This window comes from Macrotis lagotis, chromosome 1 (assembly GCF_037893015.1).
Source record: "Macrotis lagotis isolate mMagLag1 chromosome 1, bilby.v1.9.chrom.fasta, whole genome shotgun sequence".
NCBI classification, from domain to species: domain Eukaryota; kingdom Metazoa; phylum Chordata; class Mammalia; order Peramelemorphia; family Peramelidae; genus Macrotis; species Macrotis lagotis.
Window position 1 is genome coordinate 787,925,127 of NC_133658.1, and position 16,488 is coordinate 787,941,614.

General features: G+C 36.9%; 1 protein-coding gene across 9 annotated transcripts in view; it reads right to left on the reverse strand.

Annotated features, from left to right (window-relative positions):
- ALG9 (ALG9 alpha-1,2-mannosyltransferase) overlaps positions 1-16,488 on the reverse strand; it is a 128,780-nt gene that overhangs the window by 110,111 nt on the left and 2,181 nt on the right. For all 9 annotated transcript variants that reach the window (XR_012474371.1, XR_012474369.1, XR_012474370.1 and 6 more), the window contains exons 2-6: positions 15,809-15,947; positions 11,059-11,193; positions 5,616-5,686; positions 4,164-4,252; positions 2,450-2,585 (exon numbers count right to left, since the gene is read on the reverse strand). Coding sequence is in view for 5 of the 9 variants with exons in the window: in XM_074216661.1 (XP_074072762.1) it covers positions 2,450-2,585; positions 4,164-4,252; positions 5,616-5,686; positions 11,059-11,193; positions 15,809-15,947 (570 nt within the window). In the remaining 4 variants the exon portion in view is untranslated. The remainder of the gene's footprint in view (positions 1-2,449; positions 2,586-4,163; positions 4,253-5,615; positions 5,687-11,058; positions 11,194-15,808; positions 15,948-16,488) is intronic.

Genomic DNA, 16,488 nt, shown 5'->3' on the forward strand with positions numbered 1-16,488 from the left:
GTGATCCACCCGTGACAGAGTTGTTGGTGTGGGAATAAAGACTGAAGCACATTTGTTGTTATTATTTGGGGGAGGGTACAGGGTAAGTGGGGCTGGGTGGCCTGCCTGGGGCCACATAGCAGGGTGATCTTTGGGTGTCTGGGGCCGGATTTGGACCCAGGTGCTCCTGGCTCAAGGGCCAATGCTCTGTCTGCCACCCAGCCACCCCTACTATTATTACTATTTTATTTTATTTTGGGTCTTTTTTTTCTTCTTTTTGGTTTTTGCAGGGCAGTGGGGATTGGGTGGCTTGCATGCCACACAGCTGGGTGATTGTTGGGTTTACGAGGCTGGATATGGACTTAGGTGCTTGTGGCTCCAGGGCTGGTGCTTCGTCCATTGCGCCACCTGGCCATACCTACAATTATTACTATTATTTTTTTAATTTTAATTTTTTTTCTCTCCCCTTTACTTTTTTTGCCCAAGCAAGTCTATCTATATTCATGGGGGGAGGGGTATTTTGTTTACTTGTAAACAAGAATATTTTATTAATGTAAAAAAAAATTTGTACAAAATGAGAATAAAAATAAATTAAAAAAACTTAAAAAAATAAATATGACTACCTTAACAAATAAATGCCAATATTTTAGTCCTAAAAAAAAAAGTATATCTATATATACTATTTTCATTTCCTCATCATCCCACTCTGGAAGCAGCATGGTCTTGGGGGAGAATGCTAACCTTGGGAGTCAAAAAATCTGGGTTCAAGTTCTGTTTCTCATACTTCCCAGCTGTGTCAATGATCTTGGACAAATCATCTAGAAAGCAGCTATTTTTCATCTGTTTGTTTCTTTTTTTTCCCTCTACAGAAAATTGGTCATACTCTTGAGCAGCTTGGAATATCACTTAGGAGCCTCTGTAGCATTCAGGGGCTTGATACAATGTCATCTGAGAATAGATGCCTTGAAGGACTTCACTATTTAATATGGGAAGTACTTCAATTGGGACTTCGCTGGATTTCCTCCATGACAATGATGAACTCCTTTGGAAAGAACTCACCTATTTTGTGACTCACTTGAACTAGGCTGTCCTTAAGAAACAAGATTCCCACACAAGTGAAGATTCCCTGCTTCCCACTCCCTTCATTTTCCTCTCCCAGGGATCCACAGTCTCCCCCATCCTTCATGACCTCCTCTATCATGGGAAATCCTCAATAATCATTCATATCCCTCACCCCACTCCCACCACATGAATGGTTCCCTATTAAGTAAATTTAAGTTATTCCACCTGGACAACATCTTGCAGGACTCCTTAACAAATCAGTGCAAACTCACTAGCAAGGCAGGCATCCTTTCCATATCAGGACAAACCATACTTACTCCCTCTATAATTTGACTGGCATTGCTCTCCCTCCTTGAAATGTATTTGTTCCCTGTTCCTCTCTGTCAGGAAAGTTTCTAAATTTTCACTGAAGTTCAACTATTCTATGAAACCTTTCCAAAACAACCCAAGGAGTTTTTAAACACCCAAGAAACTTTCATTTGCTTTGAATTTCATCAATATTTCTGTTTAGTCTCTATCACACAATTATACATTGGGTTATATAAAGCCTTGAAACTGTCTTCTAGACTGTGGTGTCACACCGAAATAAGAATAGATCTTAGCCCTGAAAGACAGATGTAGAAAACCACAAATTAATGTTATCTATGCTATATAGTATAGTATTTTTCTTTTGTCAAATGTTTCCCAGTTTTATTTTAATCTGATTTCATTTGGAGCCAGACAGGAGTTTAACAATTCCGCTCTAGGCATTTTTTTTTAGGTTTTTGCAAGGCAAATGGGGTTAAGTGGCTTGCCCAAGGCCACACAGCTAGGTAATTATTGTGTTTGAGACCTGATTTGAACCCAGGTACTCCTGACTCCAGGGCTGGTGCTTTATCCACTGCTGCCACCTAGCCACCCCTCTAGGTATTTCTTGATTCACTAACTATATAGTAAACTTCTTGGAGGATGTAGATTTTTTCTCTTTTGGATTCTCCACTGTAACTTTTTTGAAGCACAGACATCAATAAATTATAACATAAGATTTGATATAATATGCTTTGATATAGTATATATATCATCTTGGCTAGATGAATACTTGCTCAAAAGTATATGAGGCAGAAGTGATTGGTCAGATCCAGTGCCATGCCCTTCTGTCTTTGTAACATCAATGCCTACTTTACAGATGTGAATACATGTCAACATCCAGTCAATGCTGAACTGAGATGAACTGGCCTTCTCAGGCTCACAGAGGCAAACCCAAGTCCTGAATTAAGTCTTCCTCAACATCACAGCAACATCATAGCTCCAACTGTTCTCTACAGACTTCTGGTCTGCCTAGACTGTTTACAGATAACTAAGCATTGAAAGTCAAAGTGTGGTTGCTTGCTGGGGTGAGAGTAGGAAATAATATAAATTTGATTCTTACCCAAGAGCAGCACAAAATGGCCAGCCAAGGATAGCCCCAGCGGCAACTGCAAGTACAGCAATGGAGGTCTTGTCCATGAACCAGCCCGTCATAGCTATCATAGTCGTGCACATACAAAAGCTGCTAGGAAGGAAAGCTGAAAAAGGAAGGAAAAGTTTCAAAAACAACAATGTAGACAACTTATAAAAATCTTCACTGAGGTTAAATACCATCACATGCTGCAAGGCAGCAGGACCAGAAGAGTTTACGTTATGTTGGTATGTTAAACAATGCCACATTAACAAATGGACTGTAAGAACCATTCATTCTTTTAAAATTCCATTCAGCAGAAGTTAACTCTTTCCTGATTGATGAGCACCAAACACAAGAGAAGATAAAAAGAACATCTCCCATGAAAGCCCAAGACCATGGGGCACAGCCTGCAATTTACCTTCACTGTGCCCCAGCAAGCCACAGGATTGTGTCCACATTCACTCACTGGGATTGGGGCTTCAGCAGAACTTCAGCCGTTTTGGAGGGGTTTACTTCTATCAGTTTTCTAGGGCTGCTCTAGTCCAAACCTGTATCCTCATGGTAATAACAGGGGCTCTAGAAGGGCTGTTCCAGAGCATGGAGGTTTGGCAAGGACACCCCATTGTCATCCCGAACCCACTAATATGAACACTTTAGCTTCTCAACACTCTTCTCACTTATTACCATATCAGAAAACTAGGTACCCCACCCCAGGGAGCCTCTAAAATTAGCACCATGTCATAAGTCGGAGATCAAAGGGACCTTATAGATCAATGAGCCCACCAGCTCATTTTGAGAATACAGTCATAAGGTGGATGGACTACATTGGGTGGCTCCCTCTGGCTGGGGAGCAGGATTTTCCCATTGGTAAGTTGTACCCCATGAGCTAAAGGCATTCCATCAGGGCATCTCTTCACAGTGTCTGAAGTGAAGACTGTTTACATTTTGCTCCATCTGATGATGAAGTGATGTACTACAGTGCTCCTCAAAGGATAGTTCCTGTGGTTCATCTCCTGCTCCACCTATTCTTGGGGAAGTAATAATCAGCACCCAATTCCAACAAGAATTGAATGAAGAAGCAGAGAGTTTAGCAAAAAGTTCAGGGGCTCCATGTTCTAATCTTGGCTCTGACTGAAAGAATAATTTTAATGCCTTAATACTTTAATAGTAATATACAAAATCAAATTTAATCCTGGCACCTCCATCAAAGGCTAATCTTGGGAGTAACACATAAAGTGTAAAATACTCTGAAAAACAGATTTTCCAAACAAAAGTGTCATAATAACGTGACAAGGATGGCCACTATTTGTTAATAAACAGAGAAAAGAGTAGAGAAAACAAGACAAACCCAAGCAGGTTGATTGAGAATTCTCTAAGTCAAAGCCTTGGTTGTAAATTAAAATTCTAAAGACAAACCAACAAACAAACTAAAACTATGACTCTGATTTGTTACATTCATCTCATAGACTTGGAAAAAGACTTTAGAACATAATCCAAGACAAGTTTCTTTTTTCTGGGAAAAGTATTCCCTCATGGAAAATCACAAAATTTTCTTACATCTCAATAGCACGGGAAAGCCTGGGGATAATTTTATGCTGTAATCAGTCTTGTGGCTTTGCATTTTAAAACTTACACTAAAACAAAGCACTCTCTTTCACTGCAGCTACAAAGTCTCTATGTATATCATCCTTTTGCTTCTTACCTGCTGATGAGCAAAACATTCCAGTGCTGAGAACTAAAAATGCCAGCATCAATCGACTCACATGGAGGCCAAACTTTTTGCACACAGCTCTGTGGCAAGAAAAGGAGAAAAGAAAGAAGAAAACATCAAACATGTCAGACCTCAGGAACATCCACTTTAAATAAGAGGATAAAAAACTGCTATGATGTTTATTGTTGATAATCTGAACTACAATTTGTGACAAACTTATCTAAGACTCTACATTGATGAGAACACTAAAGGTTATTAGTCTGAAAGAAAGAGTTCATGTGTATATATATATATATATATATATATATATATATATATATATATATATATACACACACACATATATATATATATAAACTTTCTAGGAACTAAAAGTGATGCAATTATAATAACAGTTAGGAAATTAGAGGGCTTAAATAAAGAATAGAGATAAAAAAAATTTAAGATTCTCCTCTAAACACCTAGCCTACTAAGATCCTACTGAGACTTTTATCAATCACTAAACCATCAAATATTAATATGGAATGTATTGTTCTTTTTTTAGAAAGGTTTTATTTATTTTGAGTTTTACAATATTTCCCCAATCTCGTTTCCCTCCCCCCACAGAAGGCAGTTTGCTAGTCTTTACATCATTCCCATAGTATGGATTGATCTAAGTTGAATGTTATGAGAGAGAAATCATATCCTTAAGGAAGAAACATATAGTATGAGATATAGCAGAATTACATAATAAGACAACATTTTTTTTAAATTAAAGGTAATAGTCGAAGGTATTGTTCTTATGCCAGTGAAATCCTTCATTGTGGCACCTATCTTCCCACTAACATTGAGGACAAGGGGAAAAAGTCATATGTAACATAGTAGAGATTTTTTTTTAATGTTAGCTTATACTATCAAAGAAATTAAAAATTCTTAAACTCCTAGAACACAAGTAATTGCAAAGCACATTCACATATGTTATACCATTTGATCCTCCCAACATCTTTTTAGAGGTGATACTATTATCCCTATTTTACATACAAAAACATGACAGGGGCCTCCAAAGCTATCTCGTCTCAATCATATGAAAGCAAGAGTCCACATTAGATTAAGATTCAGAAGTTAAATGACTTGCCCAAGGGCACAAAACTTGTGAAATGTCCAGATTTCATCCCAGATCTTCTGATTACAAGTCTGTTGCATATGGACAAACAGAGCTAAAGGGATCATCATAAAACCCAGATATCTGGAAGTTTCAGTAAAAAAAAAAATAGCCACAAGTATGCTCTGTCTAAAACAAACTACTTATTTTAAATTAAAAAAAAACAAAACACATCACAGATAACAGCATTTAAGGAAGGAAAAAAGAAGTTTCAGGTATTGTTGTGCATATCAGGAGGAAAAACACATGCTATCTGGCATATTAAACAATGATTTTCTACAAGCAAAGCTTTCTGTACTCACTTATAAAAGTAAAGTTCACAAACAGAGCTGACAAAAGCCAGGATACATCGCAAAAAGTAAAAGACGAGAACCTAAAAGAAATCCAGGGGAAAAAAAAACAGAAGTCACAGACATAAGCTAAAACAATTTGAAAAATAAAACTAAAAAAAGCTAGGATAATATAGATTAAATCAAATAGCTTCTAAAATATTTACACAGTTATATATATTTATATTCATACAGTTTATATATGTTACATGTTAAAGTACTTTTAAGCTGCTCAGAATGAAACTAACTTAAATGAATGGTATCATTAGAATAACATGTGCTTTTAATTTAGAATATCATCAATTTTCTTAATTAATACTATCAATTTTCAATCACTATAGTGAATAATTTCTCTACTGGAATGATGAGAGCACTGGAAACCAGGCCATAGGAATATTTAGCTTTTTTTTGTTTGTTTTTTGCAAGGCAATGGGGTTAAGTGGCTTGCCCAAGGTTACACAGATAATAATTGTCTGAAGTAGGATGTGAACCCAGGTCCTCCTGACTTCAGGACCAGTGTTCTATCTACTACAGTCTATCTTCTACTACCTAGCTGTCCCATATTTAGCTTTTAAAAAAAACATAATTAGGAGGGAAGGTCATGATCACTGTTTTCAAATATTTGAACAGTTGTAATGCTGAAATCAACAAGCATTTATTAAGCATCTACTAAATGGAAGACACTATATTAGTTAAATTAATTAGTAAATGAAATATTTCCTGAAATTAAGGAGTTTCCATTTTCCTAGGGGACTAGAGTATACATATAGATAAGTAGGTAAACACAAAATAGGGGAATAGAGAAGACAGTACCAATCACTGGAAAGGTCAAGAAATAGATAAATCCTGAATTCTAAGGGGAGATGCTAAGGAGACAGAGCATTTCAGGTATAGGGGATGGCCAGGGCTAAGGCATAAAGGCTGGAGATGCACAAGGAACAGATACTAAGCCAGTTAGGCTAAAAGTGAAGGGGAAGCATTGTGAAATAAATCTGGAAAGATAAACTAGAGTCAAAATGTTGAAGGCTTTAAATGTCAAGGGGAAATGACATGTAGAGAAGAGATAAAAGTTCTGTTTGGTCCAACAAAAGAACAAATTAGAATGAGGCAGACTTCAACTCCACCTAAGAAATCCATGAATCTATTTTGAAGACGAGAGATTACTAGCCTTTCCCCTGGATTGTCCTGTATGAGTTTTAACTATTCCTATATTTGTGCATGTTGTCTTTGTATCTCCAGTGCATAGCAAAAGGACTGGCACCTAGTAGATACTTAATAAAGCTTGTTGGCAGTCTCCTTTTGGGAAGCCAGCCTATTCTTGGGGAGCATGATCTCCCAAATAAATTCTCATGCTCCTATTAAAAAAATAAATGCTTGTTGATTGAGAACCAAATCTTCAATACAATAAAAACACAAACAAGAATAACTGTCTCTAATATAAATTTACTTCAAGTGGTCTTGAGATAGTACATATTATTCTTTAAGAAGGTCCACAATAGGGGCGGCTAGGTGGCGTAGAGGATAAAGCACCAGCCCTGGAATCAGGAGTACCTGGGTTCAAATCCGGTCTCAGACACTTAATAATTACCTAGCTGCATGGCCTTGGGCAAGCCACTTAACCCCATTTGCCTTGCAAAAACCTAAAAAAACAAAAAAGAGAAGGTCCACAATTCTGGCAAAATAACAAAGTCATTCACAAACAAAATATAGCAAATAATAAATTATCAAAATTTTAAAAGTAAAAAATTTTGTTAAGAACAGGGAAATTAAAACCATTGTGAAGCATCATATATGATCTCATGTTACATCCAATTCTTTTCTATCACAAAACATTTAATAGCTAACAATCATATTGCTCTCATTAAATTAAATTGTTTGGTAGGGGAAAGAATAGTGAATTTGGAATTAAGCGTTCAAATCCCAATTCTGCCATTTACTACTTATGTGGTTGCAGACAAATCACTTATCCTCTAAGGGTCTTTTTTGTCAGCTAAAAATCATGGGGCTGAACTAGACGGCCTCCATAAATGTCCCTCCCAATTCCAAATCTTTGATCCTACATTCAGAAATAAAGACTATTAAATAAGAACAGTGGGAATATGGAAGAGATAGCTTCAGTCTGAATAGCATATGAATGAGTAGAATAATATAGAAGAAGGAAGAAGTGCAAAGTGAAGCTAGATTCCTATTTAAGACCTTTCCATAGCTAATAGTTTTGTTTGTGTTAGGGCTCTGACAGGGGTCTATACATTAAAGTATACAAAAGATAACTGAGCAAGATAGTATTCTAGTTCAAGAAAGGTCTCTAATAAATCTTTTTCAGGAGTCCTAGAAAACTGAACTTTTCATAGGGCAAAAAAGGCAGTTCCAATGACAATCACAAGAACCATGAAGGACTAAAGACTTCACTTCCAGAACATGTAGATAGATGAAGTCTTTCAGGAATGTAGTACTGTTTGTACTTCTGCAAGTGACAAATAATAACTATACATGTACTTACTGAAAACTAACCTAATTACCAGAAGACAGGGTTAAAGGAACACATCTCTATTCTCAAAGTTTTGGGGAAAAACTAAGAGTTCCTTGAAAGAATAGAAGAAATATTCTGGAGGAAAAAGCAAAAAGAATTAGAGATTTATAGAATAGAAGAATTTGCCACAGAAAAGAGGGGAAGAGACCATAGTGTTTCTTCAGAACAGTTTAAAATCATGATGTTCTTCCCAGAGAAGGCAAGGCAGCATTCTATGAAGAGGAAACCCTCCCTGGGTCCCAAGGAAGGATGATATGGATGCATAGGTACTGCCATGAGAGTAAACAGAAGAAGAGAAGGTAGGTGGCACATGATGGATGGCAGAATCTTGGTGAAGGCCTTCTGAGTGGTTCTAAGTAGAATAAATATGAATGATGATAGTCAGGGTCTTCTGAAGCTATATCTGGTACAAAAAGGAAAATCTTGAAACTTGTCTTGAAACTTGTCAAGAGCTTGCCAAGAGATAAATGATAGTACCAGAAAGAACACAGATGACTTTGGGAGCAGTCTAACATGCTTCTTGATCAGAAATAGAAGACCAGAGGATAACAGATTTCATTTTCATCCCTGCTGTCAACTGAAGGTGAACAATGATCTCAGCTGGAGAAGAAGATGATGTTTAAGGCAGACTTGAGGGATTTTTTACCTTTTTTTTTTTTGCAAGGCAAATGTGGCCAAGTGGCTTGCCCAAGGCCACACAGCTAGGCAATTACTAAGTGTCTGAGACCGGATTTGAACCCAGGTACTCCTGATTCCAGGGCCGGTGCTTTATCCACTGCGCCACCTAGCTGCCCTGACTTATTACTTTTAAGTTTCCCTTTCGCTCTGGATCTATAACCCAATGATTCCATTAAGAGGAAATTTAATTAGGAGAAAAGTAAAATCCTATACATCTGGGCTAAAAAAAATCAACAGCATAAGGACAGGTTAGAGAAGGCCCTAGCTAAAATAGTACAAATGAAAAAAATGAAGAAGTTTTTAAGTGGCCCGAGTCAAAAGTGTGACCCCATAGCCAAAAAATACTAATGTAATCTTGTTGTTCAGTCATGTCTGACTCTTTGGGACTCCACTGCACTCTAAAGCTGTCCATGGGGCAAAGATATTAGAGTGGTTTGTCCTTTCTTGGCAAAGACAGGTAGTTTTCCATTTCCTTATCAAGTTCATTTAATAAATGCTGCAATTGTGGCAAGCAGATGTTAATGGCCTTCCAGGGTCACACAGCTAGTAGGTGTCTGAAGCTGGATTTGAACTCAAATCTTCCCAATTCTATTCAGAGAGACAACTAGCTTCCTCGGTATAATCTTAGTCTACATTAAGTCCCAAACAAGGGAGATAAAAGTGCTACACTACTCTGGTCCATTTAAGTTTCATGAAGAAACTGGGATGCTCAGAAGAAGAAGAAGGTTTATGGGAACATGAAAGTTAAGTTCAGGATATGAAGGACTATCAGCTAGAAGAAAGAATATCCTTATTCTACTGAACCCCAAAGGCCAGAACTAGAAAAAACAACAGAAGAGTAAATAGTGGGGCAGCTAGGTGGCGCAGTGGATAGAGCATCGGCCCCGGAGTCAGGAGTGCCTGGGTTCAAATCCAGCCTCAGACGCTTAATAATTACCTAGCTGTGTGGCCTTGGGCAAGTCATTTAACCCCATTGCCTTGCCAAAAAAACAAAAGGGCAAATATTGCAGAGAGGTAAATAAGGTCAAAGATGAAGAAAACTTCCCTCAGATGAAAAGTTAACTTGAGATTTCTTTTGATTGATATTCCAAGATTCTATAAATAAAACTGATCCAAAAATGTGTATTTTTTTGTATTGTAGTATGGTGGATTTGTTTTTTAAGGAGATTCATGTAAATTGATATCATTAGTTCTGGATAATATGATTGTTCTAAGGATGGAGACAGGACTAGAGAATGTAACATATAAAGATCTATTAAAGACACTTGGTATGTTTACCCTGAAAAGAAGTCTTTTGAGAAACATGAAAACTGGCTTCAGATATTTCCTGGCATAAACAGAATTTCAAGGAAATTTTTTTAATGTAAAGAGTTCTGGGAACTATGAAATATCTGAGAAAGAAAGTGTCAGAAACTGTGAAAAATGTGAGTTTGAATATAGAAGATAATTAATTCAGTTTTAGATTTGCTGAGTTGAAAACCAAAGAAGGTTAACTAAATGCAAACAAACTCTTTGAGGACATCCCACTGCTCTTTCCACATTGTGTGTTTTTAACATAAAAGATTTATTTCAAGATGTACTAAAAAAGACATGACTCTTCATATTCATTATTTAACAAACAGTGATTAGTAGCCAGCAATAAATGTTTATTGATTGATGGATGTTTTATTGAGGTTCAATAAATAAAAGCAATAAAATTGGAATATCAGAAGGAAGAAAAGGTATACAGTTATACAGTTATAAAGTATATCCAGGGATGGCTAGGTGGCATAGTGGATAAAGCACCGGCCCTGGAGTCAAGAGTACCTGGGTTCAAATTTGGTCTCAGACACTTAATAATTACCTAGCTGTGTGGCCTTGGGCAAGCCACTTAACCCCATTTGCCTTGCAAAAACCTAAAAAAAAAAAAAAGAAAAAGCTACTATCCTGGTTTAGGCCTTACCTCAAATTTGAACAACTGTCCAAATAAGTCTCCATTCCATTTAATCTTTCCTATCGTAAGAATGTTTTCCCCCTAAATATTACTACTATCTATGCCACCATTACTCACTTACCTCAAAGCCCTAGGCCCCTATACTGAATTACAATCCTTATTTCTACTTACCTAAAACTTTGCTTTAGAGTTCAATTTTTGGTTAAAAAATAAAAACAAAAACGCAGTTTTTTTGACTATTAGAAACAAATAATTTAGGCTAGGCCTGGTCTTACCTTGTTAGTTTGTAGGACTTTTGCATGGAATGCAGCTGGCAAGGCATGAAGCCACAAGTAAGCATAGGATCGGATCGCATAAGCTGGGGAATATTCCCATGTCTGGAATCCATTCCCATAGACGAGGTAGTGCATCTAAAATTCCAAAACAGAGAGATTAATTTAGTGTTTTACAAGTCAAAAATAATTTTCATTAAGATATAAGAATGATATGAAGAGATTCCTGGTACCTCTATATCTTTAGGTTCCAAAATAATATAAAGATGAAAGTCTATGCAGAATTTTGAGAGCTAAGGTAGTTTTAGACAAAGGCTAGAGCAAACGACCACTGAAGAAGGTTTACGAAATAACAAAATGCTCTAAGATTACAGAATATCTCCCCCAAAACCTTTGAAATTATTTTACTATAAATTTTTAAATTATTGATTTTGATACAATAGACTTCCCAAACACCCAAATAAATTCCTATATGAGGTGCAGGCTGTGAAAAACTTATCTATTGTTTTTTTTTCTTTTTTAGGTTTTTTGCAAGGCAAATGGGGTTAAGTGGCTTGCCCAAGGCCACACAGCTAGGTAATTATTAAGTGTCTGGGACCGGATTTGAACCCAGGTACTCCTGACTCCAGGGCCGGTGCTTTATCCACTACGCCACCTAGCCACCACAAAATTTATGTATTGTTAACCCCCCAAAAGATACATCATTTAACAATGAAAGTATGGTTCAAACCCTGACCATTGAGTTTGACCAGGGTTTTGTTTCTTTTCCATATTGTTTTTATTTACACTGTGGAAATTATTGTTATCTTACTACAAATTTAACAACCCATTGATCAGAATCAAGAAGTTCCAATTCAAATATTGTCTGAGTAGCAAATAAACCAAGTTTTCACTCTCTGGGACTTTTTCCCCCTAGAATTAAATATAACAAAAATATTATACCTCTAGATACATAATTCAAAACACTGGAATCTTGCAATTGCATATTCCAAGCTTAAAAGTCTATTATGCAAAGTGTCACTTCATGCACCTGTAATTTCCTCATTATGAGGATTAGAACCACTCATCATGTATCACAACACATTTATATCTTCTCATCTTCCACAATTTTTGCCTATGATTCCTATGATAATAATAATCATAATTTTCTATAATAATAACAATAATAGCCCATAGTATTGTAAGCTTTACAAAATATTTTACATACATTATCTCATTTGAATCAATCATTCTATGAAACACGAATCCATTTTGCAGTTGAGGAAACTGAGACTTAAAGAAGTTAAGTCACTCTACCAGAGTCTGTTCTAGCCCCAGGCACATTTCATAGATGAGAGACATCTTAGTCTACAAAGTAATAAAAGAAAAAAAAAAGCCCTGAATGAATTTTAACCTGTTGGCTATATCTATGGAAACTTTAAAGCAGAGGTTCTTAACCTTTCTTTTGTCAAGAATTCCTCTGAAGGAGGGATAATGAAACCTATGATCGCTTCTCGAAATAATAATTTTAAATGTATGAAATACATAAAATTACAAAGAAATCAATTTATTGAAATAAAAGTATAATTTTTTTCAAGTTCTCAAGTTAAGAATTCTTGCTTTAGAGGCAGTAGATTGGTTCAGGAGATTTAAGAGTTAAAAGTGAAGTCCAAAATAGGAATAAATTTTGACATCTTTGTTCTTTGCAGGAACTTAGGACCACCTAGGGCTGTAGGGAAGATTTCTCAAATGTTTAGTCCAATGATATTTTGCTATCAATGGTGATGAAATTTAGAGACAAAACTTCCTGGAAAGTTTCATGCCCTTAGTAATCAGTTGCTATCCAGGTGTCAACTTGACTTTAATTGCTTCTTGCTGTATTTGCACCCTTAAAAGCAATCAAGAAGGTGCTCTCTGTCTCCCTAATTATAACTTCAAAGATAAATATGCAACTTGCCTCATCCCCTTTAAACAATTATCATGCTCAAAAATTCCAGAAGCATTCATCTGGAATAGAGGTCAACAAGTATTGCCATTATTTCCCCACAAATCACCACCTTACAATCCCCCAAAAGTGAAGGTCCATTGATACCCACATTGGAGATGGGACTTTTCATGTTCAAAAGAGGAAGCTGAGCAACCATCTCTGGCCATCACACAACTCCCAGATAGATCCCTCCCATCTACAGCCAACTGGAAATAATACACTCAGTAAATTTCATTTGAATATCTAAATTTATGTGGGAGTTTTCTCCTTTACATCACAATCACTCATTTGGAAGAAAGGGAAAAGGGAAGAGAAAATGCCTACTATCTACCAGTCACTGTACTAAGTAAGCAATTTTACAAATATTTCATTTAATTCTCACAGCTCTTATAATTCCTATTTTACAGCTGAAGCAACTGAAACACACAGAGGTTAAATGCCTTGCCCAAAGTCAGACAGCTAGAAAGTTTCTGAAACTGGATTTGAACTCAGGTCTTCCCGACTCCAGGTCCCACACTCTATCCTCTGTACCAAAAGTTGCCTCTGAATTTGGAAATGAGAGAAACTAATCAAAACTCCTCATTTTAAAAGCCATCTAAACTAACTCACAAAAACAGCCCTCATTCAGATTGCCACAATGAGCTGTTCCCAATCACTTGCCCAGGATTATCCAAGTGCTAAATCCTTCACAGAGGATTACCCAACATATTAGAGTTTTCTAGGTCTTTCAACAGTTGATGGCTACCAGTGCATCCCGTCTGTTAAGACATCACTAGCCTACCTCTCTCTCTCTCTCATTATGCATATCCACAAGTCATCTTTGCAACAGCCCATTTCCCTCATGGAACATTGGCACACACCAACTTGACTTTTCTGAAATTGTAGTGTTCTATCATTCAGAGCACAACATCACTGGAATAATGCTTTTTTTTTTTAATGTGCTTTGGCAGCAGAAAGTAATTTGGAATCACTGAAAGCCCTAAGAAATTTCCCAAATAGTCTTGTCTGTACTTCTTTATTTTTTGGCAATGTTCTCTGTACATTTGCAGAAACCTTCAAAGGGACTAATGGCTCCCTATCCAAACATATGTCACCATATGAGCAAAAAGTATTCTTCATCCATTTGCTCTTTCTAACATAAATTGCTGGTCCATTTCTGTTAAGAGGTCAGTCTCAACATGGAGACCTTCAACTGTTCTAGGGCTCAAGGCAATCAGCTCAGGGTCAAGCACAAAGATCAGTATCTAGAAATCTTCACAACTCATAAGGAATTCTAGGTGGTACAGTGGATAGAGCACTGGACTTGGGTCAAGAAGATGGGAATTCAAATCCAGCCTCAGAAACTTACTAGCTGTGTAACCTTGGCAGGTCACTTACTCCTGATTGCCACATCCAGGGCTATCTCCAGTGGTCCTGATTCAAATCTGGTCACTGGACCCAGAAGACTCTGAAGGAGAAAGTGAGACTGGTGATTTAGCACAGCATCATCCCCCCACTCAAATCCAATCCACGTGCTTGTCATGGTATCACCTTCCGGGGTGTCAGGGACCAACAAAGAACCAACATCATCATATAGAAACACCCTTCTTAACACAGACAAATGGTGACAAGTATAAACCCCTGTTCTATGAACTACCTGATATAGGTAATAAGAGAACTAAAGAAAGAAATGATCTCAGAAGTGACATTTATCAAGAATTTGCATCCATCTCAACACATGCATGATGGGGGGGAGGGGGAAAAGCAAGCTCTGCACTGGACACTTCAAACATAACCTCATTTGATACTGCCACCAGCCCTGGGTAGTAGGTGCTCATATTATCTATATTTTACTTTGAGGAAACAATGAGTAAGTGTCCAAAGTCTGATCTGAACTTGGGTCTTCCTGGTCCCATCTAACACTTCACTTTGCTCTTTCAGGTAAAATGATTTTTTGGTGAGCAACAAACACTAAACAACTGCAGGGACACAGGATCTTCTGAGGAAAAATGGGGACAATAGCAGCAATGGACTCCCTGGCTTGTTGAAAGCATCAAATGTAATCATATTCATAAAGCACCAAACATACAAGGTGCTTTATAACTGCTAATTATTATCGTTGCTATTATTGTCTGTCAATCGATGTGTTACTATGATGATACCATCTGCTACAATCTTCTATTAAAAACCTGATCTGTTTCCTGATCATATTTTCACTAAAGATACCCTAAATGAATGCATGAGACTATGATATTGTAAAAGAATAAAGTAGACATAAGAGTTGATAGTTACTGATGCTATCTCAATTGTTTTTTTTTTAAGTACCATCTTGTCTTCCAAATAAGATATCTTTAAAATCCATCCCTAAATGAATTTTAAACCATGTAACCTCCAGCATGGGTTTCCTTCCCTTTGTTTTTAGTCAGGTCTTAGCTCTTGTGCCTCAATTCTTTTTCTCATGGGTCATTTCACTGAATATTTTCATAATAGTTGCATCACATTTTCATTTTGAATAATTTGGTAAAACAATATTTTTCATAATAAAGGTACTAAGCAGTCAACCAAGAACATAGAAACAGGGGCGGGTAGGTGGCACAGTGGACAGAGCACTGGCCCTGGAGTCAGGAGTACCTGAGTTCAAATCCGGCTTCAGACACTTAATAATTGCCTAGCTGTGTGACCTCGGGCAAGTCACTTAACCCCATTGCCTTGCAAAAAAACAAACAAAAACAAAAAAAGAACACAGAAACATACACAAACACCCAAAATATTCTTCGAAGTTATTTTAAAGGCCAAGAAATAACTTACTGGTTCCCAGTAGTTGAATGTTTCATCACAGTCAGAAATGTTGCTCAGGAGAGCTGCGCAGAAGCGAGCTGAGATCAAGCACTTGAAAGCAGTGGACCCCTCTGGTGCCCAGACTTGTCCTGCTTTACTCCCGGAAGGCCTACCCAGGGGCAAAGGATAGGTATCAGGAAGGAGCTAGTAGGATGGGAATAAAACTAGCAGGAGGGAAGGGAAAGGAAAGCAAAAATGCAACAAACACTACATTATTACAAAAGACAAGACATTTTCTGCAATACAATGATCCTAGACAATTCCAATGGACTAATGGTGAAGCTTACTATCTGCCTCCAGAGAGAGAACTGATATTGAAGATAGACTGAAGCATGCTATTTTTCACTTTTTTTCTTTCATTCAGGGGTCTTGTACAAAATAACTAATATGGAAATGTTTTACATAATTGCACATGCATTTCATATATACATATATATATACACACACATATATACTATATATACATATATATGTATATATGTATATATATGTATATATATATGTATGTGTATATATATATATATATATATATATATATACATATATATATATATTTATCTGATTGCTCACCATCTCAGGGAGATGGAAGAGGATGGAGGGGCAGAATTTGGAACTCCAAATTTTAAACAAAAATGTTAAGGAAAATGTAA